This window comes from Dipodomys merriami, unplaced genomic scaffold (assembly GCF_024711535.1).
Source record: "Dipodomys merriami isolate MVZ:Mamm:240054 unplaced genomic scaffold, mDipMer1.0.p SCAF_322, whole genome shotgun sequence".
Taxonomy (NCBI): Eukaryota; Metazoa; Chordata; class Mammalia; order Rodentia; family Heteromyidae; genus Dipodomys; species Dipodomys merriami.
The window spans coordinates 239,235-264,984 of record NW_027204738.1 but is presented as its reverse complement, the minus strand read 5'-3'; the positions used below and the strand labels follow the sequence as shown (position 1 = coordinate 264,984).

Here is a 25,750-nt window from a genome sequence, read left to right as displayed (position 1 = left end):
GACAGTGCCCCTCCCCCCACAGCACCTGCCGGGACTCCAGGTGAGATCTGGCAAGGAGCAGCAGCAGGCCCTGGGTGTCTGACATCAGAGATGCTGCGGAAGGAGAGAGACTGCACCTGTGCCCCAGGACCTTGACTCCCCGTTTTCCACCCGTCTACCAGCCCTGTGTGGCTGCTGTGCACTTGGAGTATGGATTGGGCAAGGAAGGAACAACTTTTCTTTTATTTGAAATAATTTAAGCTTCAAAAAACACAACCATAACAAAACTTGATACTCGACGTAGTGATGAGGAAACTTCAGTAATTACTGTGTTTGGAACAACATACGTGAACTTATTTTCTGAATTGTGCAGTTTACAAGATCTAAATACAGATAAGTATTTCCAATGCAAATTTAGTGTCTAAATCGAGAGGCACTGAGCGTAAAAGATGGCCAGATTTCAAAGATTTAGCAGAAGGAAATGCAGTGCTTTGTGATATGAGTCTACATCGAAGTTACAGTAATCTGCCTAAATTAAATATGTCATTGAAAACGAGTATCTATTTCTCCAGGTGTGAACGTGGGTCAGGTCCCTGGTCTGCGGCCCTCATGTGGAAGGAAGGTTCCAGCACCAGTAGTGGTCTCGGGCTGGCGATGGGTTTCACCCCCAGGGGACAGGGGAGAGCTGTGACCCTGAAGAGGGGCAGCTGCCAGTGGCCTCCACCCACAGGCAGCCCAAGGCAGAGCTAAAGAGCATCACCTTCATCTGTAGGCCATGGATCCGATAGTCGCAGTGAGGTTAACATAAAGAGCCAGACATGGTTGTGCACGCCTGTAGCCTCAGGACTGCAGGCTGAGGCGGGAGGATCACTTGAGCTAAGAGTTCAAGACCTGCCTGGGTAACACAGCAAGGTCCTTATCTTAAACAAGACGAAACATACCAAAAATAAAAATAGCCAGGCTTGCCGAGTCCGTGGCTCACGCCTGTCATCCTAGTGACTTAGGAGGCTGAGATCTGAGGATCGTGGTTCAAAGCCAGCCCGGGCAGGAAAGTCTGTGAGAGTCTTACCACCAATAAACCACCAGAAAACCAGAAGTGGCGCTGTGGCTCAAGTGGTAGAGCACTCGCCTTGAGCTGAAGAGCGCAGGGACAGCGCCCAGGCCTGAGCTCCCAATCCCCCTCGGAGTCTGGAGGGCGGGATTACAGGTATCGGGCCATGCCTGCCTCAAAGACACTTCTCTCTGGCTTGGGTTTGCAGCCCAGGAGGCCCGGGTTCGGTGGGAAGCCACGCCGCATTCGCAGAGGCCAGGCCAGACTGCATCTCGTCAGCGAGGTCGCACAGCGCGACCACGGCTGCCGTGCGGGTCGGGTCTGCACCACGCCTGTCCTGGGCCTCGCTGCGGGCCTCTGCCGCCTGCCGGCTCTGCTGGCTTTGGTGGGGTTCTGGTGGGCCACAGTGCCCATCCCGGCACTCAGTGCTCCTCTCATTTCATCTGATCTCCAAACCTTTTGTCAAAAGGATGGAGAGAGAACAGACCCGATAATAATGCTCTTCAGCCCCATACTCCGCCTTGCAGCCCAGGAGAGAGGGAGACTGTGAGCTGTCAGCGAGGCTGAGAGCCTGCTCAGCCCTAGGCCTGTCCCCAAAGTGCTTCATCACAATCACTGGGCTATCATTTGTTATAGCCCCATAATTAAGGGCTACCTGGCTCACGGGGTCCCTTGGAGCTGAGGCGATCAGAGGCCGGAGGCTGGGAGGCCGGCGATGGGTGACAAGCAGCGGCAAGGAGCCCAGGAGCACCTGCCCAGCCCAGCCTTGTCTCAGGGCGGCGAGTGTGGCCCGGCCTGGGGTGGCTGGGGCTGCAGGAGTGGGCGTGCAGCCCCTGGGGCAGAGCCTGGGCCGGGCGCCTTCACCCGCACAGCACCATCAGGTACAAACCTTGACCTGGCATGAGGTTCCTGGGCGCAGGGACGAAGGGCGCCGGGCTGGGCACCGGCCTGCCGCAGTCTGTTGGAAGAGGACACAAGTCCTAGCAATAGGTGGCGGGGCTGGTTTCCTGGGGATCTGGGGAGCTGTTGCCCGTCCCTCCCTCCCTGTCAGCCTCCTGTGGCTCAGGGCACTGCTCTGTCTTGCCCTCACGCTGCTCTCCCCCCTCCCCCTCCCCCTCCCCCCTCCCCCCGGGGTGTCTGAGATGTGTGAGGGCTGGCCTGCTCCTCCTCTCCAAGCGTGACTCCAGGGCAGCTCTGGAGCTCAGAGCAGAGGGCGGGTGCTGAGGGACACCCTGATTCCACCCCCAAGCTGAGCACAGAGACCTTTTTCTTTGCTTTTGGCCCCGGGGCATCGTCTCCTGAGAGGGCAGCGTTTGAGGGCTTTCCTGTGGGCACAGAGCCCTGACCACCAGCTGCGTGGTTTTGAGGAGAGCAACACTTCACCCAGGGGCCGTGTGTGTGTGTGCGTGTGCGTGCGTGTGCGTGCGTGCGTGCGTGTGCGCGTGTAGGTGTGCATGTGTGTGCGTGCATGTGTGTGTGCGTGTGTGTGCATGTGCGTGCGTGCGTGTATGTGTGTGTGCATGCGGGTGTGTGCGTGCCTGTGTGTGTGTGCGTGCCTGTGTGTGCGTGGGTGTATGCGTGTGTGTGTATACGTGTGCGTGCATGTGTGTGTGCGTGCGTGTGCGTGCGTGCGCGTGTGTGTGTGTGTGTGTGGTGGACCTCATCCCTGGCCTGCAGGACTCTGTGGGGCGGCAGCTGTGGGCTGGTGGGGGGCCCAGGACAGGAACGGCTCCCAGGACCCCACCCTTGGAAGGCAGGTGTGGGAAGCAGGGTCCTGCAGTCTCTGGGTGGGAACTTGGGGGCCTCAGAACTGTGCTGTGCAGTGACCGGGAGCCTCTGCCTGCCTGCGCCCGGCACACGCACAAGCCGGCCGCCGCCCGGGCGGAGGGCAGGGCCTGGGTTTAGTTCCAGCCCGCACTGGCATCTCTGGGACCCTAGAGCAGTCACTCCTCTTTTCTAGGCCTCAGTTTCCCCAACTGTACCATGTTCACAAGAGGAGGAAGGGCCCCTCCAGCGGGGAGGCTGTCTGGGGGGGGGCCCTTTCCACCCATCCTCCACTGCCCGGTGGAGGCAGGGAGCCCTGGGTGACGGCAGCTTTGCCTTTGCCAGGACCATTCCCACCCCCCGCCCCCCGCCCCTGGCCTGGGCACAGACCCATTCCCCAGGAGGCCTCTGCTGCGCCTCTTCTTCCTGGCCCTTTCCCCTCTCCTTCCCTTCCCCTCCTTTCCCTCCTTCTCTCCCTCCCTCCCTCCCTCTTCCTTCTCATCCTCCAGTCTCCACACCAGAACCAGGGCTGGGCCCTGGGGCCTGGCCCAGCTTCCAGGTCCCTTTGGCTGCCTGGCCTGCGATGGCATGGGGAGTCTTGGTCTTGTTTGCCAGGCCACTGACCGGGAACCAGGCTTGAGTGTTAGCCACTCATTCGTTCATGAGGTGACTCCGGGAAGCAGAGTGGGGTGGGGGTCTGGAGGGGCAGAGACAGAGGACAGGGGTTATTCAAGGAGGGACAGCTGGCCAGGGGCACGAGCGCTGGTGTCTGAGCTCAGGAAGGGGGAGCTGGGACCTCGTCAGCTCCTGTGGGTCAGCGGGTGAAGCTCAGGGTGGCCCTGGAGCCTGTGAGGCCCTTTGGGGCTTCCTGCCCTCCTCAGCCGGGACCCGCCGCTGCCCGCCCTCAGCAGACAGGGGCTGGTCTTGAGGTGGGGACAGCAGTCTGGGCCTGCCCCAGGCTCCAGGGAAACGGTTGCTTTGGGGACTGACCAGGGCCTTCCTGGCTCCCAGTGGTTCTGCTTCACAGCACGAGAGGTTCCTGACTCACAGGATGAGAACAGACGAGTCCCAGATGAAGACGAGGCCCTAATGGTGAGGCAGGAGGCCCCCGGGGGAGGGCGAGGCATGGTCTGCACGCGGTGCTGCGTGGTGAGGTGTCAGTGCGTGTTCTCATGCCTGCAGGACTGTGTGCCTGCGCTCCTTATGAGTGCACGTGTTGCTGGTGTGTGCGCAGGTGTGTGCACTCCCATTCCACAGGCCGTGTCTGTGTGTACGTGTGGAGCACGGTGCGTGTGCAGGTGCCTGCATGTATGTGCAAATGCAGAAGTGTGCGTGTGAATGGGTGCATGCAGGTGTGGAAGTGTGCGTGTGAATGGGTGCATGCAGGTGTGGAAGTGTGTGTGTGAATGGGTGCATGCAGGTGTGGAAGTATGCATGTGAATGGGTATGTGGGGGTGTGGAAGTGTGAGTGTGAATGGGTATGTGTGGATTGCTGAAGTGTGAGTGTGAATGGCTACGTGCAGGTGTGGAAGTGTGCGTGTGAATGGTGCATGCAGGTGTGGAAGTGTGTGTGTGAATGGCTACGTGCAGGTGCATTGCTGAAGTGTGCGTGTGAATGGGTATGTGCAGTGTGGAAATGTGTGTGTGAATGGGTATGTGCAGATTGCTGAAGTGTGCGTGTGAATGGGTACGTGCGGGTGCATTGCTGAAGTGTGCGTGTGAATGGGTATGTGTGGGTGCATTGCTGAAGTGTGCGTGTGAATGGGTATGTGCAGATTGCTGAAGTGTGCGTGTGAATGGGTGCATGCAGGTGTGGAAGTGTGCGTGTGAATGGGTATGTGGGTGCATTGCTGAAGTGTGCGTGTGAATGGGTATGTGTGGGTGCATTGCTGAAGTGTGCGTGTGAATGGGTATGTGCGGGTGCATTGCTGAAGTGTGCGTGTGAATGGGTATGTGTGGGTGCATTGCTGAAGTGTGCGTGTGAATGGGTATGTGTGGGTGCATTGCTGAAGTGTGCGTGTGAATGGGTATGTGTGGGTGCATTGCTGAAGTGTGTGTGTGAATGGCTACGTGCAGGTGCATTGCTGAAGTGTGCGTGTGAATGGGTATGTGTGGGTGCATTGCTGAAGTGTGCGTGTGAATGGGTATGTGTGGGTGCATTGCTGAAGTGTGTGTGTGAATGGGTATGTGTGGGTGCATTGCTGAAGTGTGCGTGTGAATGGGTATGTGTGGGTGCATTGCTGAAGTGTGCGTGTGAATGGGTATGTGCGGGTGCATTGCTGAAGTGTGCGTGTGAATGGGTATGTGTGGGTGCATTGCTGAAGTGTGCGTGTGAATGGGTATGTGTGGGTGCATTGCTGAAGTGTGTGTGTGAATGGCTACGTGCAGGTGCATTGCTGAAGTGTGCGTGTGAATGGGTATGTGTGGGTGCATTGCTGAAGTGTGCGTGTGAATGGGTATGTGTGGGTGCATTGCTGAAGTGTGCGTGTGAATGGGTATGTGTGGGTGCATTGCTGAAGTGTGCGTGTGAATGGGTATGTGTGGGTGCATTGCTGAAGTGTGCGTGTGAATGGGTATGTGTGGGTGCATTGCTGAAGTGTGCGTGTGAATGGGTGCATGCAGGTGCACGGCTGGGCATGCCCCTCGTGGTGAGGCTGGCCTTTGTCTGTCTGTCTGCCTCTGTTCCTCTTTGATGCCGTCTCCAGCCTTCCCTCACCCTAGTCTCTCTATGTTGGCGTCATTCCTTTCATAAATTCAGCCTGGACATGGTTTCCATGGAGTTCTGATAAAAACTGAAATTCAAATCATAATTGCAGGGAGCCGTTAGGGAGGAGGCGAGGGGGGAGCCTGGACCACATGGGGGAGGAGGGGAGGAGGGGGGAGGAGGGGAGGAGGGGAGAGCCTGGACCACATGGGGGAGGAGGGGAGGAGGGAGGAAGGGAGGAGGGGGAGCCTGGATTACACAGCTCTGGCTGCTCCTTCCTTTAATGCATTTTTAGAACGTACACACTTGTATGTACGATTCATACCCTGTTGCCTAGCGATGGTGATGGATGCGCCAGCCGGCTCCCCCTGCCCAGGTCTTGGAACAAGGGTGGAGCTCAGAAGAGCTGTGTGGTGGGGCGGGGCTCAGGGCTCCAGTTCTGCTTCCGGGGGGTGGTGCTGGTGGTCAGGGCTGGCTGTTGCCCCCACTCTGCTCAGGAGCGGAACCACTGGGTGGGGGGTAGTTCTGGTTCTGGGGTTTTTGCGGACCCTCCGCCTCGCTTTCCATAGTGGTTGCACTCATTCCCAACCCCTTGGCCAGCGTAGAAGGGCTCCTTGGGTCAAGATGAATGCCCAGCGCGCGTGCGCGGCATGTGAATGGATGCACACGGCCCTGGACCGAAGGGTCCACGTTGAGGTTTGCGATCGCCTTTATTGAGGGGGAGGGGGAGGGGCTGTTCTATTCCGGGGAGTATTTGGAGGGAGACGGGGGCACACAATGGGGTTCTGGGTTTTCCTGTCGCCACCGGGCTCCTGGCGCTCTAGACTCGGTGGCTGGATGTGCTTGTGGCAGCTGCAGACTCAGCTCCACGGTGACAAGGGCCAAGGGGTGACCGTGTCAGTGTCACGAGTGTGTCCTCACCCTGGAGGAAGAGAGGAAGAGCATCTCTGTGGACCTCAAGCGCATGCACAGGAGTGTGAGGATGGCCGAGCCGCAGGCCTCCGGCGCGGCTTGGCTCGGGCTCCTGGTGCCAGCGGTCCCGGGGTCTGCTCTGCTGCTGCGGGCTGAGGCCTCAGACGAGACCGTGGGGCAGCCATGCTGGGTCTAATAAAGCGGCTGTTTTGTCGTCTGGTCTTTCTTGTGGTAGGGGAGCTGGGGGTGAACTCAGAGGCCGCTGCACTCCACCACCTGACCCACATTCCCAGGCCACCATGTTGTCTTCGGAGGGGAAACCGAGGCTCGAGAAATTGTGGTGCGCCCCAAACTCTGAGAACCTCACAGCCGATGGCCGTGCTGCCCAAGTCCGAGACCTCATCCATTGATGGGCCTGTTCGCAGCACGTGCCTGCTGAGAGTGGCACCTCACGAGCTCAGGCCTCACGGGACTGGACAGGGCTCCCCTGTCCCCAGCTGACCCCCATGGGGAGCTCCGGGTGGAGAAGGCTCCCTTCAGGCTGGGGTCAGTGAGCGGGCCTGGTATGTCCAGACCCCGCCCGTGGTGACCGGGAAAACCAGGTTAGCTGGCAGGGGTTTTGTGGGGTTCACTAGCATGCCGGCTCATCGAGTGGCAGGTCTAGCTGCCAGGAACACTGAGTCTTTCACTCATCCTTCCATAGTCCTGGGCAGTGCGGGCCCTGCGCAGAGGCCCTGTGTCCCGAGGACATCGGCCCTGCCGACTGGCTGTCCGTTCCCCTGAGTTCCCTCCTGGGAATGTGGGCAGTGAAATGGACTTGGCAAAAAGCCAAGCTCTGCCTCCTGGTCCTGCTGCTCCCGCTGCTCGGTCCAGGTCCCGTCCCCCCGCGCGGGGCAGCCTTCTTGGCAGGGACCTGGCCACCTTGTCCTGAGTGGAGAACCAAGCGTACCTGCTCTTCTGTCCTGTGTGGGGCCGGCTCTGGGGGCCAGGTGTGCCTGCTCTTGTCCTGCGTGGGGCCGGCTCTGGGGGCCAGGTGTGCCTGCTCTTGTCCTGCGTGGGGCCGGCTCTGGGGGCCAGGTGTGCCTGCTCTTCTGAGTGTCTGCTGTTCTAGCGGCCTGGAGTCTGGGGCAGGCCACTGCTTGGTGGCCGGTGACCAAGGAGTATTCATCTCAGCTGAGGGCTGCTGGCCCATGGGGTGGGAGTGGGGGGGGAGGGTGCTTGACCCCTTCTCTTCCTGGAACGTGGGTCCTGGCACGTAGGTCCTTGCCTGGCCCACATCCATTTTCAAGATCCTCACCCTCAAGGCCCTCAAACCTTAGCCCACACAGCTGCGAAAGACCCAGCGGTGCCCCGCGGGCCAAGGCTGGGAGGGAAAGGCCAGACGCCACAGGTCTGCCGTCTCTGTACTCATCCGAGAGGCCGGGATCAAACGCCAACCGACAGCATCCCTGCTGGTCCTCCCCAGCGTGGCCCGGTGAGGACAGGCCGGAGAAGGACAGGGCTCTCCTCCCTGGGCCGTGCCAGCCCTGACTCCTTTGACTTTGTGGGAACGTGGAAGCCTGGGTCCCCTCGGTGGACCCTGACTGCCCAGGGGAAGGCAGGGAGACGGATGTCCTCACCCTCAGCCCCGGGCTCCAGGAGTGAAGGCGCTGTCAGGAGGGTCTGGCTGTGAGGCCCAGAGCTGCGAAGCCCACTGGTCCTGGGGCTGGACTGAGCTTTGAGCTGGACCGGGCGGGGGGGAGGGAGGGGAGCCTGGCCCAGGCCCAGGGCCTGCTCTTTAGACACTGGTGGCCCTGCCTGGGGGTCTGCGAGTCCATCAGCGGCCCGTGGGCCCAGCCCCAGGCCACCCTCCTTCCCTTTCTCTAAAATCCATTAGTCTGCGAACAAAGGAAACGGCCTTCGCGCAATTAGCTTTTGATCAGTGAGAGCAGCCATCTCTGCTCTGGCTTTAGAGTGGGGGTGGGAGGGAGGAGGGAGGGGAGGAGGGAGGGGAGGAGGGAGGGGAGGAGGGAGGGGAGGAGATGGGGAGGAAGGAGGGGAGGAGATGGGGAGGAAGGAGGGGAGGAAGGAGGGGAGGAAGGAGGGGAGGAAGGAGGGGAGGAAGGAGGGGAGGAGATGGGGAGGAGATGGGGAGGAGGGAGGGGAGGAGGGAGGGGAGGAGATGGGGAGGAAGGAGGGGAGGAGATGGGGAGGAAGGAGGGGAGGAAGGAGGGGAGGAGATGGGGAGGAGGGAGGGGAGGAGGGAGGGGAGGAGGGAGGGGAGGAGGGAGGGGAGGAGGGAGGGGAGGAGGGAGGGGAGGAAGGAGGGGAGGAAGGAGGGGAGGAGATGGGGAGGAGGGAAATGGAAAAGAAATGGGTGAGCGGCCGCAGGCCTGGTTTGCGCGGCCAAGGACCAGTGCCCCACCACATGTGGCCAGCATGGGGCGGCTGCCGGGCCTCGGGGGGGGGCCGGGGGGCGGCCGGGCCTAGTACAGCGTCTCCCGGGTGGCGCTGCTGGAGAAGGCGTGGTTGCTGGACACGCTGTTGGGCTTCCTGGAGAGCGCCGGCCTCTTCCTCCTGCGTCGCCACACGGGGCAGAGGCAGGTCAGTGTGGACAAGAAGACCTGGCGGAAGTTGGCGGAGACCAGGTTGTACAGGATGGGGTTGATGGTGGAGCTGATGTAGAAAAGCGCGTTGGTCAGCATGTAGAAGTAATGGTAGAAGTCGTAGAGGAAGCTGAGGGAGAAGGAGAGAGGTGCTCAGAGCTCGGCCGCGGGGCCTGGGGGACTGCAGGGTGCTGGGGTCCCGGTGGCTGCCTGGGGTGCTTCTCAGCCCAGCTCCGCTCCCTGGCCGGCCAGACCTGTTCCTGCAAAGGTTGGACCCGCCGGTCCCTCCGCCGTCTTCTCTGTCCAGCGGCCTCACCCAGGCCGGGGGCTCAGCACCCCTCACCCCTGCCTGCATGGGGTCCCCAGCGTCCCAGTACTCACGGGGTCCACTGCTCATCGGAGACGTAACAGAACATGAGGCGCCGCACGTGGTAGGGCAGCCAGCAGACCACAAAGGCAATGACCACGGCCCCTGAGAGAGAGAGAGAGAGAGAGTGTGTGTGTGAGAGAGAGAGAGGGAGAGAGAGAGGGAGAGATGGGGGAGGGGGTGAGAGAGAGAGAGAGAGTGTGTGTGTGAGAGAGAGAGAGGGAGAGAGAGAGGGAGAGAGAGAGGGAGAGAGAGAGAGGGAGAGATGGGGAAGGGGGTGAGAGAGAGGGAGAGAGAGAGGAAGAGATGGGGAGGGGGAGAGAGAGGGAGAGAGAGAGAGGGAGAGGTAGAGATAGAGGGAGAGAGAGGGAGAGAGAGAGAGAGGGAGAGGGAGAGATAGAGGGAGAGAGAGGGAGAGAGAGAGGAAGAGATGGGGAGGGAGAGAGAGAGAGGAAAAGAGAGAGAGGGAGAGAGAGAGTGTGTGTGAGAGAGAGAGGGAGAGAGAGAGGAAGAGATGGGGAGGGGGAGAGAGAGGGAGAGAGAGAGTGTGTGTGAGAGAGAGAGGGAGAGAGAGTGTGTGTGTGAGAGAGAGAGGGAGAGAGAGTGTGTGTGTGAGAGAGAGAGGGAGAGAGAGTGTGTGTGTGAGAGAGAGAGGGAGAGAGAGAGGGAGAGAGAGAGGGAGAGATGGGGGACGGGGAGAGAGAGGGAGAGAGAGGAAGAGGGAGAGAGAGAGAGAGGGAGAGATGGGGGAGGGGTGAGAGAGGGAGAGAGAGAGGGAGAGAGAGAGGGAGAGAGAGAGGGAGAGAGAGAGGGAGAGATGGGGGAGGGGGTGAGAGAGGGAGAGAGAGGGAGAGATGGGGGACGGGGAGAGAGAGGAAGAGGGAGAGAGAGGAAGAGGGAGAGAGGAAGAGGGAGGGGGAGAAAGAGAAGGAGAGAGAGAGGGAGAGAGAGAGAGAAAGAGGGAGAGAGAGAGGGAGAGAGAGGGAGAGAGAGGGAGAGATGGGGAGGGGGTGAGAGAGAGGGAGAGAGAGGAAGAGGGAGAGAGAGAGGGAGAGAGAGGAAGAGGGAGAGAGAGAGAGATGGTCTCATGGGGACACCTTGACTTTGTAGATGGGAAGAAATGCTATTAAGATATTATTGCAAGCCAGGTGCTGGTGGCTCACACCTGTAATCCTAGCTACTCAGGAGGCTGAGATCTGAGGAGCATGGTTCAAAGCCAGCCCAGGCAGGAAAAGCCATGAAACTCTTTCAATAAACCACCAGAAAACCAGAAGTGGTGCTGTGGCTCCAGCGGTAGAGCGCTAGCCTTGAGCTGAAGAGCTGAGGGACAGCGCCCAGGCCCAGAGTTCAGGCCCATAACCAACAACAACAACAACAACAAAAAGAGAGATATTATTGCATTAAATGTATGGACAAAGCTGTCCTCAAACTTATCCATAAGTGAATGGATAGAGCTGTCCATACGCCCAGTGCGACCCTGTCGATGTCCATTTGTTGGCAGTGATGTTTGCTGCAGTGATGTTTGCTGCAGTGATGTTTGCTGCAGTGATGTTTGCTGCAGAAAGAAAAACATTTGTCCTAAAACTCAGGTCTTCAGAGAGGCTCCGCACAGCAGCAGCAATGCAAGGACTTCCGAACGCGTGTGGGTAGCGATGTCGTGAGCGTGGCTGCAAAGCACGGACCACAGGAGGAAAAAGGAATCAAATGGGACAACATGAAAACAAAAGAAACTTCTGGAGCAATCATCGGCGTGGAAGAGCAGCCCACAGAAAGGGGGAGAAATCTCGCCAGCCATGATATGGTGATTATCAAGACACTGTGCTGAGACAGCCATCTGATGTTTGACAAAGGATTTCTGCTTTGTTTTTGTTGGTCATGGGGCTTGAACTCAGGGCCTGGGCACTGACCCTGAGCTCTTTTGCTCAAGGCTGGGGCTCGTTTTCCAGTGGTTGATAGGAGGTAAGAGTCTCACGGACTTTCCTGCCTGGGCTGGCTTCAAACCGCGATCCTCAGATCTCAGCCTCCTGAGTAGCTGGGATGGCAGGCGTGAGCCACCCGTGCCAGGCTGACAAAGGATTTTCAATAAATGGTGCTGGGAAAACAGGATATGAACCCATACCTTTGCCTCTCATCCTGTGTCAATACCAATTCAAAGTGGATTGAGGATTTAATGTAAGACCTGAAACTTAAAAATCACTGTGGGAAAGAGCAGAGAAAACACTAGAACATATTGCACAGGCAGGAGCTCTAATGGCTCAGAAAATAAGAGCAAGGATTGACAAACGGGATCGCGTCAAACCAAGAGGCCCCTGCCCACCAAAGAAAACAGTCACTAGATTGAAGAGACAGCCTACAGAACGAGGGAAAAATCTTTGCCAACAGCGCAGCTGGCAAGGGATTCATAACCAGAATAAACAGGGAGCTCAAAAACTGAGCTCCCGGAGAACCACAATCCAATTAGCAAGTGGATGAGTGAATGAAACAGACAATTCTTGAAGTACCAATGAAGAAATCCACAAAGAACTACATCGAGAAGTGCTCATCATCCTGGCCATAAGGGAGATAGAAGCCAAAACAGCTGTGAGGTACCTCTCACTGAGCAGAACGGCCATCAACACAGACAGGAAGTGCCGGAGTGCACAGGGAAGGGCCTCATGCACTGGAGGTGGGAATGTAAACCAGCGTGAACAGGGAGGAAGCTCCTCAGAAAAGCTAAAAGCAGGACACCACATGATGGATCCAACAGGTGCTCAAGGATCGGAGCCTGGGTAGAGAAGCGCCCCTGACTCTTCACGATTGCCAAGCTCTAGAAACCGGCCAGATAGCCCTGCAACTGGCCAGTGAAGACGCGAAGGCCGTCGCTGTACACAGGGGAGCTCTCTTCAGCCCCGTGGAGGAATGACACCATGTAGTTCCCAGAGAAGTGGACAGAACTGGAAACCACGGGAACGAAACTAGTTCAGGTTCAGAGGACAAAGGTCATATGCATCTTCTCACAGGTGGCCGCTAGACCTAAAAGATAAGCAAGCATGTACAAGATCGTGTGTGTATACGTACACACGCGCACGCATGCGTGCATACAGAATGCTTGTGATAAGAGACCACTTGAGGGGGTGGTGGGGAAGGGGAGGGAGCAACGCTGAAATGCACAGCACTGTCAATGAAGATGACAAAACGAAGCCCTGAAAGCTGCAACACAGGGGCCAGCGTGGTGAAAACGTGTGCAGCGTCACCGTGAAAACGGAACAAAGCACACGCTGAAGAACGTGGATGACAGGAATGGAGAGCAGGCGCTGTCTAGGACAGGGCACGCGTGTGGGAAGAGGGACGTGGAGGGAGGGAAGGAGGGTGAGCCCAGTGACAATGCTTTACACAAAGCTGAGTGCGCGTGGAACAGTGCTGGCTGGGGCTGGCTTGGACGGGGGGGGGGGGGGGGGAAGCGAGGGAAAAGGAGGGCGGGTGAATCTCAGCATGGTACCTCCGACAGAGCCCACCCATACAGCTAACTGACGCTAGCGAAAGACACAAAAAAACTCAAAAAGTGATGTGAAGTTGCCTGCCAGTGAGCCATGCCTGTCATCCCAGCGACTCAGGAGGCTGAAATCTGAGAGTCACGGTTCAAAGCCAGGCTGGGCAGGAAAGTCAGTGAGACTCTTATCTCCAATAAACCACCAGAAAACCAAAGTGGAGCTGCGGCTCAAGCGGTAGAGCACTCCCCTGGAGCACACACACTTAGGGACAGTGCCTAGGCCCTGAGTTCAAGCCTCAGGATCAGTGAGCTCTCTCTGTCTCTCTGTCTCTGTCTCTCTATCTCTCTCTTTCTCTCTCTCTCACACACATATACACACAACAAATCTTGTATGCTTCCATGTATTTGGGGTCCCTACCAGAGTCAGAGTCACAGGGACAAGAGCTGAGCAGGGGGTCTGGGTGGGGGGCTGTGGAGCTGGTGTTTTGCAGGGACAGAATTTTAGCTGGGGAAGCAGAAGAGATCTGGAGATGGTCCATTTTATGCTTTTTTGGGGGGGGTTGGTCATGGGGCTTGAACTTGGCCTGGGCACTGTCCCTGAGCTCTTCAGCTCAAGTGAGCCATGGTGCCACTTCTGGTTTGTTGGTGGTTCATTGGAGCTAAGAGTCCCACAGACCTGCCTGCCTGGGCTGGTTTTGAATTGTGATCCTCAGCTCTCAGCCTCCTGAGTAGCTAGGATGACAGGCGTGAGCCACCAGCACCCAGCTTATGCTATGTATTTTTAAAGCATAATTTAAAAATTCCCCAAGTTTTAGGGGTCCCTTTAAATAGAGAGCCCCAGAGCCCAGGGGTGTGGGCTGCATCCGAGGGAGGCCAGGCAGCATGGACCACAGCAGCGTCAGGAAGAGGAGCCCTGGCTGTGGTCTTGGCGCGCTCCCCAAGTCACTGCACAGAGCCAGGAGAGGCCTCTGGACTTCCAGGAGACTTCCCCTGACCTCTGACTGCAGGGAATTTGCACAAATGCCTCCTGCCTGGGGCTCTGTTGCCAAGACCAGCTCCTGGTCCTGAGGAGTGGACATCCACTCTGAGCCGCCCCAGCCGCCCGTCCAGCGGCTCCGCCTCACCTTCTCCTCCCTTGTATTTGCCTCTGAATACTACCGCGCTGTGTGAGCTTCTCAGCAGTGCTCGGCTGCCTGTGCCAGGGCTGACCCCTCCGCTGACCCCCTCTGCTGACCCTGGTGCCCAGCATCCCGCGGAGTGACCTGGTGACGGAGGGACGTGGGGAGGGGGGAGCGGAGCGGGGCCTCTGGGCCCCCGGCACTCCAGTGCCTTGCTCCAGCAGCACTGGCCACCCTTGCTGACCTCTGACCCGAGGGTTACGTACTCAAGACCCGGACGCCGTGCCTCAGGGCCTGGATCCTGCCGGGCTCCATGCTCATGCTGAAGGTGCTGGGCTGGGCCCCTGCGGCACACACTCGGCCCTGCTCGGCTGCCTGGCGCACCATGACGGTCAGCTTGTTGGCGATGACAGTGTTGAGGACGGAGATGACCACCATGGGGAACACGAAGGATGTGAAGGTGTTGACCTGCAGGAGGCAACAGCAGCCATGGGGGGGGATTGAGGCGTGTGCCCACCCAGCTGGTTGTCATGGCCAGGCTAGGGCCTGCGGCAGGGAGGACCTGCCCTGTCCAGTGCCCCGTCCAGGTTGTGCTGCAGACCAGCCCCTTGGCGCCCCATCCACCCACACCCAGAGGAGGGGGACCTCTGTTACGCTGGCAAGCTCCCGCCGGCTCCCAGAGTTGCACAAACCCCAGGGGTCCCAGCGGCCTGAAGCTTTGGGCTGAGTTCCCAGGGGCAGACAGGTATGCCCACCTCCCCAGCCCCAAGTTCAAGGCCACTCCAAGGAGGCTGAAGCTGTGGCTCCCCCTTGCAGGCGGAGAGTTCATGTCCTTGGAGAATCACATGATCCTCTTCCTCCCCACTGCCGAGGGCATGGGCAGTGCCAGCCCCTCCCACCACCACTTCCAACTTCCACATCCATTCTGCATTGGGGAAACTGAGTCTGAGAGCGGCCCCCCCCCCAAAGTGGCTGGACCTGAAATCTTTATCTTTTTGTGGTACTGGGGTTTGAGTTTAGCCTCACGGTTACTAAGCAGGTGTTCAATCACTTGGCGATCCCTCTAGCCCCTGGGGTCTGGGAGCCAGCCCAGGCACCCTGAAGCCCCCAGCCCCGGCCCCTGCCTCAGGCAGCTCCAGACCCCACTCAGCAGGACTCTGAGGAGGAGGCTTGAGTTCACCTTCAAGTCTCAGCTTCACAAAGACAGAATGAAGAGCCCCGAGGGCAGAGCTCCGGCGGCCCCGTGGGTGGAGGGGGTCTTTTCCCCAGAGTGGGGGTCTGGAGCCTGTGGCCCCCCACCATTGCTTGTTTTGTTTGCAATCTGCCTTCTGTCCGGTGAGGGGTCCTCTGCCCGCTCACGGGCGCCGGGTCTGGCTCAGGAGACAACGCAATGCTGGAGTCACTGCAGCCGGGGAAGAGCTGAACGGCGCGAGTGTGCCCAACACGGGTTTTAAATGTCAAAACACTGAACACACCACACACCTCACCCAGCACAGGCAGCAAAGACAGCTCCCTATGGGGGCCGGCAGCGGCCGGCAGGGCCCAGCGTGGAGCCCAGGGTGGGGCCCAGGCCTCCCAGCTCCCAACCCCTCCATGCTTCCTACCCCGCAGGGGAGAGGCCCTGCCTGCAGCCCCGGCCGGCATGGTCCCGTGGAGGGTGTGACCCCAGCAGATGAGGAGCGTTTCCAACAGGCTACACGTCAGAGCCTCGGGGAAAGCTCTGACAGCACCAGGAGAGGCCGTGCTGGGATTCATACCTCCCATCTCTGCACCTGGCAATGCGGGGTTCTGAGCATGTCTGTTATGAATGGTGACAAGCGTCAAGCTAAGGAGCAAACCCCACGCTTCACACGGTCCTTTTGGGTTAGAACACCTCAGATCTACTCTTGTCCCAAATGTGCACAGAATGGGGTGGCCATCGATGACACAGGCTGTGAGATCGCCAGAGCCTGGCCATCGGGCAGAACCGAGAGCTCCTGTTGTCTAATCAGCATTGATCGCTGCCCATCCTTGCCCTGGCGGCCACTGTGCTGCTCTGCTCCCACAGGTGAGACCACGCAGCGTAGAAGGGCAGACACAGGAAGGGCCCTGGGCCACAAGGTTAGCCACGTCTCCAAAAAGAAAGAGAAGTGGGGGAGGGTAGGAGGGAGGAAGGAAAAGGAAAGCAAGATACCACGGGCTAGTAAAACCCAAGTTCTCAGGTGAAAGTTAGAATTTTGGAACACGCTGATAAGATCACTGGTAAAGTTAAGAAATGTGGATTTTTTGGGTGGTACTGGGGTTTGAACTCAAGGCCCTGTACTTGCTAGGCAGCTGCTCTACCACTTGAGCTACAGCCATTCTTGCCTAAGCTATTGTTTGGAAAGAATTTTGAATGTTTGCCCAGGGACCACCTGGGACAGTGGCCCTCCCACCAACTGTCTTGTGATGAATCTGGCATTCCAGCGGTGAGCTACCACACCCAGCTGGATTGTTGACATCGGGGTTCCATCAAGCAACATTAAAAAGATGCACAAGACCATAACACAATTCTCATCAAATTTCAGTGTGTTTTGGAAAAAACCCGCCAAGCTGAGGATGGAGCTCAGAGGGAGAGGATATGCCTGCACAGGGCCCCTGGTTCTGCCCACAGCATGTGCAAACACACACACACACACGCATGCACACAAAACACACATGCATGCATGCAGACCCATGCATGCACACACATGACACAAGACACAGTGCACACAAACACATACACACACACACACACACACACACAAGAATACTTTGCATAGCTGGGTGCTGGTGGCTCACACCTGTAATCCTAGCTACTTAGGAGGCTGAGATCTGAGGATTGTGGTTCAAAGCCAGCCCTGGCAAGAAAGTTCGTGAGACTCTTATCTCCAATAAACCACTAGAAAACTGGAACTGGTGCTGTGGCTCAAGCAGTAGAGCACTGGCCTTGAGCTGAAGAGCACAAGGACAGCGCCCAAGCCCAGAGTTCAAGCCCCACGACTGACAAAAAAAAAAAAAGAATACTTTGCATATTTGGGGTCTCAGGATGGTCTTCTCACGGCTATGCAAACCGTGACTGGATTTGGTAGGGAATGCCCTGCAGCTGTGTCTTTCCTTCTGTATTTCCTTTCATTTTTGTTCATCAGTGTTTTATAATTTTACAGATTTTTCATCCCCTTGGTTAAATTTATTCCGGAGAATTTAATTTCTTGTTGCTATTGTAAATAGAGTTGCTTTTGGTTTCTTTCCTAGTTTATTGCTAGTGTGTAGACACAATCCATTTTTGTGATGCTGTAGTGTATGAAATGTGGCATATTTTGCTTCTCTGTATCCCGTAGCCATGCTTAATTTGCTCATTAGTTCTAATGGCTTTTCGGCACCGTCTTGAGGGTTTTCTATAATAACATCATGTTGTCAACAAACAGACAATTTCACTTCTTTATCGCTTTCTCCTGACACAGTGCTGCTTAGCTGTGCTGGATCAGCGGGGAGAGTGGTCTCCAGTCCTGATCCCGGAGAAAAGCTCCTGTGATGCTGGGGGTGGGGTGTGTCCCCTTTACTGTGTGGGGGGGTGCTGTTTACTGAGTTCTCAGTTTGACTCTTATCATGAAGGATGATAAATTTCTTTTTACATTTTAAGTTGTTATGTACGGTGGGGTTACAGTTGCAGGATGGTGAATTTTGACAGATGTATTTTCTGTATCTATTCAGATGCTCTTATAAATTTTAGCCCTGGGTTTTATAATTGTGACATATCAATGTATCAACCAGTGAACGTTGAAACATCCAAGACAAATCCCAGCCTCAGCAGGAATTTAAGCCCAGAGCAACGCTGGAGGTCACCTGGCTGGATCGGTGTTGGCGTCTGGTGAGGCCTTGGCTTGCAGTGACCTCTGTCTCTCCTGCGCCTGTCTGCGGCCAGGGCACTGCAGTGCTGGCTGGGTGTTGGCCAGTGAATGAGTGCTCTAGGAAGCCGGGTTGGTGGGGTGTACCAAGCATAAGGCCCTGGCCAGGGCATCCACGCCTGGACCCAGAAACCCCGAGGACATCTCAGCTCTCCGCGCCCCCATCTGCCAGCCACACCTCCCAGCTGGCACTGGACAGTCCTGAGCATGAGCGGGGCCTCTGGGCGGTGGCCGGGCACCTGGGAGCAGGGGTCTGTGAGTTGTGGTGGGGACGTGAACCTCAGGGAGATGGAGCCCCAGCCTGTTCTTGGGCAGCTGTGACGTCGAGATGGTCCTAAACAGAACTCCAGCCCTTTTTCCTGAGCAGGCTCTGCTTTCTCATTTCTGCACGAGGACTCCACAGGTGCTGAGCCCTGAGACTGAGCATGTGTAAACCAACAGAACCCAAGGTGGTCACCAGGGGCAAGGCAAGGGCTGGGTTGGGCCTGGGCCTCTGCCCTGTTTGCATTTGTTCTTTTGTGGGGAGGAGAGAGGCAGAGGGAAAGGGTAAGATAATCACAAAGGGCCTGTGCTTCTGTGCAGCGGGTGTGAGCTTGCTGGGCCCCATCTTGCTAGGACAGGGCAGGAGGGGAGGATGCACACAACACACCTGTTGCTGCGGTGCAGGCCCGCCCGCGGTGGTGCTGGCCTGCCCGCTGCGGTGCAGGCCCGCCCGCTGCAGGAGGCGCTCTGATCCGGGCTGAGGATGGCCGGGAGCCTGGAGCCCGCCAGGTGCTGCCTCTCGCCACCGTCTTCCCTTGCTCTGCACGGTGTCACTTGTTTTGCCCTGGGCCTTTTTCTACCTAATGAATCCTGATGTGTTTAGATAGACAACCCTGACTCCTGCCTGCAACCGGCCCGTGCGAGGTGGTAGTGGAGGGTGGGGGTGGGGTGTCCAGACTCTATTGGGAGGTTTGCAAATCCCAGAACTTCCTAAGAAGGGCGAGGTGAGGAAACCTGCCACAGTGGGGACCCCCATGATGCCCGTGGGACCGGCTGGGGCCCACATGGCAGGGGTGCCCCCCTCTTCCAACCTTGGTGGTCGAGCATGTGAAATCTGGGAGGCAGAAACTATTATTTCCCTCCTTTTGTGGGGGGAGAAACAAGGGCCATTTGTGAACCCAGACTCAAAGCCCCAGCCTGAGCAGTGGCTGGTGCACCGAGTGACTGTCTACAAGCCGACAAACAAACACATAAGCACCCGCCAAGCACAGACCACGAGCCAGACCAGGCAGTGACTCCATCCCAGAGAGATGCCCTGGGCCATGAGTCCTTGGGCCTCTCCTAGGCTGACCCTGCTCAGCAGCCTCTGCCCATGTTCCTCATGTACCTGTCACCTGCCGCCTGGTCCCTGACTTTCTCCTCTGGTTTGGGATTTCTGGGAGCAGCTGGACCACAGTGTCTGGGGTCACTGACAAGAGGCTTCAGAGCCCCAGAGAGCTCAGGAAGTCAGCACCACAGACAGCACCCAGACACGCCCAAGGGCTGGGGACCAGCAGAGCCCAGAGCTGAGGCAGGAGTCTGGGCAAGGCATGTGCCTACTGGGGCAGGGACTTTACCAGGGACAGCTGGGCCTGGCCGCTCCTCTGAGTGAGGCAGACAGGCGGAGACAAGCGGTGGCAACCTCCTTCCACCTGGCCGCAGCCCTGGCCCGGAGAGCTGACCACAGAGACCACTGAGCTTGAGCCCCGAGGAACAGAAAGCCCTCAGGGCCACAGCCTGTCTGTGCCACGCTGTGCCATGCAGACTGGCACCAGTCCCACTGCTGGGAGGCCACCAACTCAGCTCAGAGGCCGGAATCGGATTGGGGTCACCTTCCTGAAAGCCCTGGACTGTCCACCTGCTCCATGCTGAAGCCCTCAGGGCTGCCCCACACCCCGCCCTCCCTGCAGGAGCGGTGAGGGCCTGGCCTCCGTCAGAGCCCTTGTCAGCCCGGAGTGGGTGGATACTGACTCGGAGCAACGGTCTTTCACAGATGGACCAAAGCCACGCGCATCTGGGAGCCAGCCCTCTGGGACAAAGGTCTGCCTGCCATGGCTTCAAATAGCTGCTGGCCAAAAAAGCCCACTAGAATGTTCCTGTCTGCGGGACGTCTGCGAAGCTGCGAATGGCAGGGCTTTGAAATCCTTGTCCAGGCCAGCGGCAGCTCAGAGCCAGGAGCTGGGGCCGAGGCTCTGCCCTCACGTTCTCTGTGCCCAGCAGTGGGGGGCAGGAGGGGCCCTTCTGCCGGCCAACGCCCACTCTGCTCCGCAGGAAGCCACCGCCCACACTGTGGGCTGCGGTGAGTTCAAGGCCCCGCTCTACCTCTGTCTCTGCAGGAGAATGCCCTTTGCCTAACAGCCCCAATTTTGCGCGTGTCTGCTGCTGTGTGCTGGCCTCTGAAGCTTGAGCCACTTCAATAAGATTTACTAATAAGCCCTTCATTTGCATTTTCTAAAACTGAGCAGTAATTTGACTTCAAAGGATTAAACATGAGGCCAAGTCACTCAGCACAGCAGGCTTCTAGGCTTAGCCTGTGCCCTGGCCAGAAGCTGAGCCCGGGGGACAGTCTGCTCTGTGCCAGGGAGCCTGGGGCCTACGGACGCTGCTGTGGACATCCAGGATTTGCACAAAGCCCTCAGCTGGGACCAAGGAGGCGAGGCTCTGAAAAGCTGGGCAGAGGGCTGGGCTGCAAGGCTTGGCAGGGTGGGGCTGGGGCAGGGCTCCGCCGTGCACTTCAGAACACATACTTAGTCCCTGCCCTGTGCCCAGCCACAGCCCGGCTCTGTGGCTGCAGCGGAAACTCCGGCCCCACAATTTCCAGGGCTGTTTTGCCTTGAATTGTGTGGGCCATTTAGCAAATATCCTGTTCCTCCCAGTGGCTAATTACCAACCACTGGCAAAGTTGGCCACTCTGCTTCCCCGGGGACATTGGGCACTGCCCTGTGTGTCAGGCGCTTCCATAGAATTATGCTTAGCAAATCTGATTACACCAGACACACAGCTGAGTGTTGTTACCCACCGGAAGAGGACCAGGGGAGGCGTGTGAGGGCTGCCCGCCCCCAGCCTCCAGCACAGACAGGGCCTCAACCCACCTCAGATCGAACTAGGTTCTTGTCTTGCCAGCCCACCAGGCCCCAGCCCCCAGATAGGTGACGCTTCCTGCTTCAGCCCGGCCACCTCAGGGCTGCCAGACTACGGGGTTGCAGGCACCCCTCCTGCTCGAGAAGGGGTTAGAAGTGCTCTGCTGGCCATGCTCAGCCCCAGGGCTCATCCGGAGCCTGAGGTTGTAAGAATGGGGGCCTGTGCGCCCCCACAGGGGCTCAGAGTGCTTCTCTCTGCCCAGGCCGCACTTTCCTCCCCGCTTCGCCCCTCCAGCCCCCACCCTGTTCCCCTCCCACTTCTGTTTTTCCTTCACAGCTTTCTCGGCAGCAGCGAGCAGCGAGCAGCGAGCAGCGAGCAGCGAGCAGCGAGCAGCGAGCGGGCTCTTCCAGCTTATGGATGGCACAGCGTGGGAACTCACTCCTCCACGTGCGTGTGGAGGGGAGGGTGGCTGGGGCGGGGGCTTGCTCCCACTACTTCTCCTAGATAGGGGAGAGAAGAGGAGGCCACCCAGGGTTTGCACTTTGCCCCAGTACCTTCCCCCTCTTTGCTGGCTGGGCTTCCTTTCTCCCTGTGACGAAGGGAGGCAGGCTGCTCTCTGGCTCTGACCCTGACCCTCTTCGGCTACCACGCCTTGAGGCCCAGCAGGAGCCTGGGGTAATGTGGTCACTACTCTGGCTCCAACGTCACCGTCGGCGGGGCAGAGGGAGGCTGATGCCTGGGGCTGCCACCCATCCCCTGGCAAGGTGTTTGCATGGGGTGCTGGCGGCAGGAGGACGCTGAGGCCTCTGCTACAGACCCCGGCTCTCAGGCCCGCCGAGCTGCTTCTGGAGCCTCCAACCGCTCATCAGCTCATCCTTTCCTCCGGCGGGAGAGCAGGGGGCAGAGCCAATCTCGGGAAGCAAGTCTGCGCCTCACAGACCTCCCCTGAGGACAGGCAGTGATTGCTGATTGCTGGGCCCAGCTGGGAGGCAGGGCCAGCTGTCAGCGCAGGCCCGGAGCTTGGAGCAGGCACGGCAGGCTCTCCCCAGAACGTTCCAGAACTCACTGACTGAATCTGCCTCCTGTCTATTCCACCCAGCCCCTCCCAGCCTCCCATCGACTCCACTCAGCCCTCCCAGCCTCCCATCGACTCCACTCAGCCCCTCCCAGCCTCCCATCGACTCCAGCCCCTCCCAGCCTCCCATGGACCCCAGCCCTCCCAGCCTCCCATGGACCCCAGCCCCTCCCAGCCTCCTCTGCCCTCTGGCATCCTTGCAGCACTGTGTGCACAAGCTCACTTCTTTCTCGTTCCCACAGACATTTAGGAAGCACCTGCTGTGTACGAGGTGCCCTGCCCCCAGCAGTAAGATGGAGCTGGGCAGGCAAACATGAGCATGAGAAGGGAAGAGCGGAGGTGGGCCGGGCCGCAGGCGGGCAGGAGGCCGAGGGGGCCTGATCACGGGGGGGTGATGGGGTTGCTTTCTGACAAGGGTGCTAACACAGACCTGTGGCTCTGAACACAGAGGGAAGGCAGGGAAGGACCAGGCCGGCCTGGTGCTGAGCAGAGGAGAGCCCAGCTCTGGGCAGGGCACATGGCTCTCCAGCCTTGCGGTGGGTCTGCCACGGTGGAAGATCCACAAAGGCCGGTCTGCTGCGGGGCAGGCTCAGGGCTGGTTTGAGTGCTGAGTGGTCAAGAGAGGCCCCATGGTGGTCCTGTTCCTGCCACTGGGCTGACAAAGCTAAGCTTTGTGAGGTGTGCTGAGACCGACCACACAGCCATCAAATCGACAGTGGGAAGCAGTCAGACACCACTGCTGTTCTAGGACAGCCGCCCACAGATGTTTTCTGTAAAGGACCAGAGAGCAGAGGACTTTGGCTCTCTGGACAGATGATCCTTGTCACAATGGCTCAGCCAGGTCATTGTAGCCTGAACCTAGCCATAAACAATGTGTAAGTGAGCAGGTGGGCTGCCTGCCAATAAGGCTTTATTTACAACCGTAGGTGGGGCCCAGAGCTGACTCATGGGCATTTGCTGTCCCCCGGGGGAACCACAGCACACACACAGCACTATCTGTCCAGGAGAAGCTGGGACTAAGGTGATCAACAATGATCAAGGCCTGCATCCTGTGTGGAATGACCGGTCTGTGTCCCCTGTAGAAGAGCGATGTGTTCTGTGTGGAATGATCAGGGTTTGCCTCCCGTGTGGAAGATGGATGGTCCGTGTTCTGTGTGGAGGGCCCAGGGTCTGTGTCCTGTGTGGATCATGGTCTGCATCCCATGTGGAATGATCATGGTCTGTGTCCTGTGTGGAAGATCGACAGTCTGCCAGTCTGTCCTGTGTGGAAGATCGACAGCACCCCTGACCCAGGCTCTGGACAGCACCCCTGACCCAGGCTCTGGACAGCACCCCTGACCCAGCCCCGTAGCTCTCAGGGTGGCACCCCTGACCCAGGCTCTGTGGACAGCACCCCTGACCCAGGCTCTGGACAGCACCCCTGACCCGGCCCTGTAGCTCTCAGGGCGGCCCCCCTGCGGTTGTGCACATAGCCGCAGCTGAGGAGTCTGGCCCACGTACGTCTCCCCTGCCTGTGGTCCCCTGCCAGTGGTCCCCTGGTGTCTTCCATCTGACCAGCCGCATTCTCTCCAAGGGGAAACGTCCCGCCAGACTTCTTTCCTATCAGGACCCAGGCCTGAGATGTAGGCCAGACTTGCTCCAATCCCAGTCTCTGCAAGAACCCAGCAGCCTAACTTCCCTTGGACGTTGCAGGCGGTCAGTCACCCTGCTAGGAGGCCCGGTCAAGCATGTCCAAGGGGGACATGGACTGAGATCTGCCCCACTTCAGTAGCGTTCAGAATAAACCATGGCGTCCAGACCTTCTTCTAGGGGAGGAGGGAGCTCCCTGCCCCCCCGGCCGGACAATGAGTGCTGTAGCCACAGGGCAGGCTGAGTTGCCCGGAAACACGGGGTCAGCTGCTGGCTCTCCAGGTGGCTGGCTTGCGTCTCCACCACTGACCTGCATGGTAATTGCAGCCTCGAAGCTTTATCCCAGACACAGCATGGACAAGCAGCACTAGCCAGGCTCTTGGGGGGGGGGGAGTGGGGCCCAGCCCTGCCAATCCCGTTGCCTGAGCAGTGAGCAGTCTCCTCTGATGGCTTTGAAATGGCCACTTGAAATCACTCAGACCTTGGTCTACAATTTCTCCTGGACCGTGGCAGCTACAGGGGAGAGTGAAGCTGGGCTGAGGGTGGATTTCTGCAACTCAAAGTCAGGCTCAAGGTCACCCTGGGGCTGGGAGGGAGTGGGCTGAGTGGCCCTCTCCCCACAATGCCCGCTCTGTCCCCAGCTGGTGCTCACGCGAGCCCGTGCTGCTGCTGGTGGTGTGCTTGCTGGCTCACGCCACCTCTGTGCTGTGTCCTTGAAGCTGCATACACGTGTGCATGGGCTCACACACACAGGGCACAACCTCACGTGAAACCCAAGGGCCACCCAGGGTCCTGAGGACCTCCGAGCCATAATGGAGACAATCATCTTGGACGACTGACACGGAGTACTGAGTTAGGAGGGGACTGGCCGCGTGGTACAGCTGCTACTGAGAGGACCGCGGCAAAGCTGTAGGCACTGATTGAAGCCAATGTGTCTGGGCTATTTTGTTAAACAGAAGAGGCTCACGGGCTGCTGCCCTGGCTCGGAGCACATTCTCATGTGTCCACACCCCCTCCAGTGTTTCCCCTGCAGAGGCCGGCCCTTGCTCAAATAAAACTCTGGAAGGGCAGGTGGGGTGTGGCGGGGGGCAGGGGACCCTGCTCTCCATCGCCCAGGGTCGGCCGGTTTTAGACATGGCAGTGTGGTGTCTGTGCGGCCTCTGGCACGCTGGGCCTGGCCTTGCTCAAGCGTGCTTCCCACAGCAAGCATGTCATCAGGGCGCCCGGCCTCCAGGCCGATGCTGCGAAGAGCTGAGGCCCTTTGCAAGAGAAGCGCAGGGTCTGCCGCTGTCTACATGCAGCAGACGTCAGACACAGAGGGGTCTGGAGTGCGCTCACAGGGCTGGAGCGATGGCGGAGTCTCCACATCCACACTGGTCAGCCGGTGCCACGCAGCGGCCTCTGCCTTCATTTGGCACGAGTGTGTCTGGAGGGGTGCATAGGTGTAGACAGGTGTGTCTATGCCAAGTGTTCATGAGTGTGTGCGCATATTTGTAAGCACGTCTGTAAACATGTGGCTGATGGGCATGTAGATGCGTGCATGTGTGTCTCTGAGGGTGTGCATGTGTACTTGTGTCTCTGGGTAAGCCGGTGCATGGGTGTCTGGTGTGCATGTGAGCACACGGGTGTCCCATAGTCTTGTCTTGGGACAGGGTCTTGGGGTGAGTCTTTGTCCCCAGTGGCTGAGGGTCATTCTCCTCCCCGCTGTCTTCCAGCCCTCATCTTTGGTGGCCGAGGGGAGTCATCCAGGAGACCCTGTCTGGATGCACACTGGGTGCAGGCCTGAGCTGAGCCTGAAGAGCAAGTCTGTCTCCCCATTCTCAGCCATGTTCTCTCTTTTTCCATTTTTCCTCTTCTTCCTATCCTCCTTCTCTTTGGCTTCTTCCTCCTCCTCTTCTTCCTCCTCCTCCTTTTCCTTCTCTTCTTCCTCTTCCTCCTCCTCGTCTTCTGTTTGTCTCAGTACTAGGGCTTGAACTCTGGCCTAGTGCTCTTGATCAGCTTGCTTGCTCATGGTGGCACTCTACTTTGGGAGCCATGTCTGGTTAATTGGACTTTTCTGCCTGGCTTGGTGTCAAAATGTGATGCTAGAG

The 25,750-nt window shown here is 58.4% G+C and overlaps 1 protein-coding gene across 1 annotated transcript in view; it reads right to left on the bottom strand.

The window, feature by feature from the left end:
• Positions 1-8,875: 8,875 nt before the first annotated feature.
• Positions 8,876-25,750, bottom strand: part of LOC138841556 (neurotensin receptor type 1) — a 38,750-nt gene continuing 21,875 nt past the window's right edge. Inside the window, exons 2-4 of the mRNA XM_070042278.1 lie at positions 14,216-14,417; positions 9,377-9,467; positions 8,876-9,125 (exon numbers count right to left, since the gene is read on the bottom strand). Coding sequence (XP_069898379.1) covers positions 8,876-9,125; positions 9,377-9,467; positions 14,216-14,417 — 543 coding nt within the window. The remainder of the gene's footprint in view (positions 9,126-9,376; positions 9,468-14,215; positions 14,418-25,750) is intronic.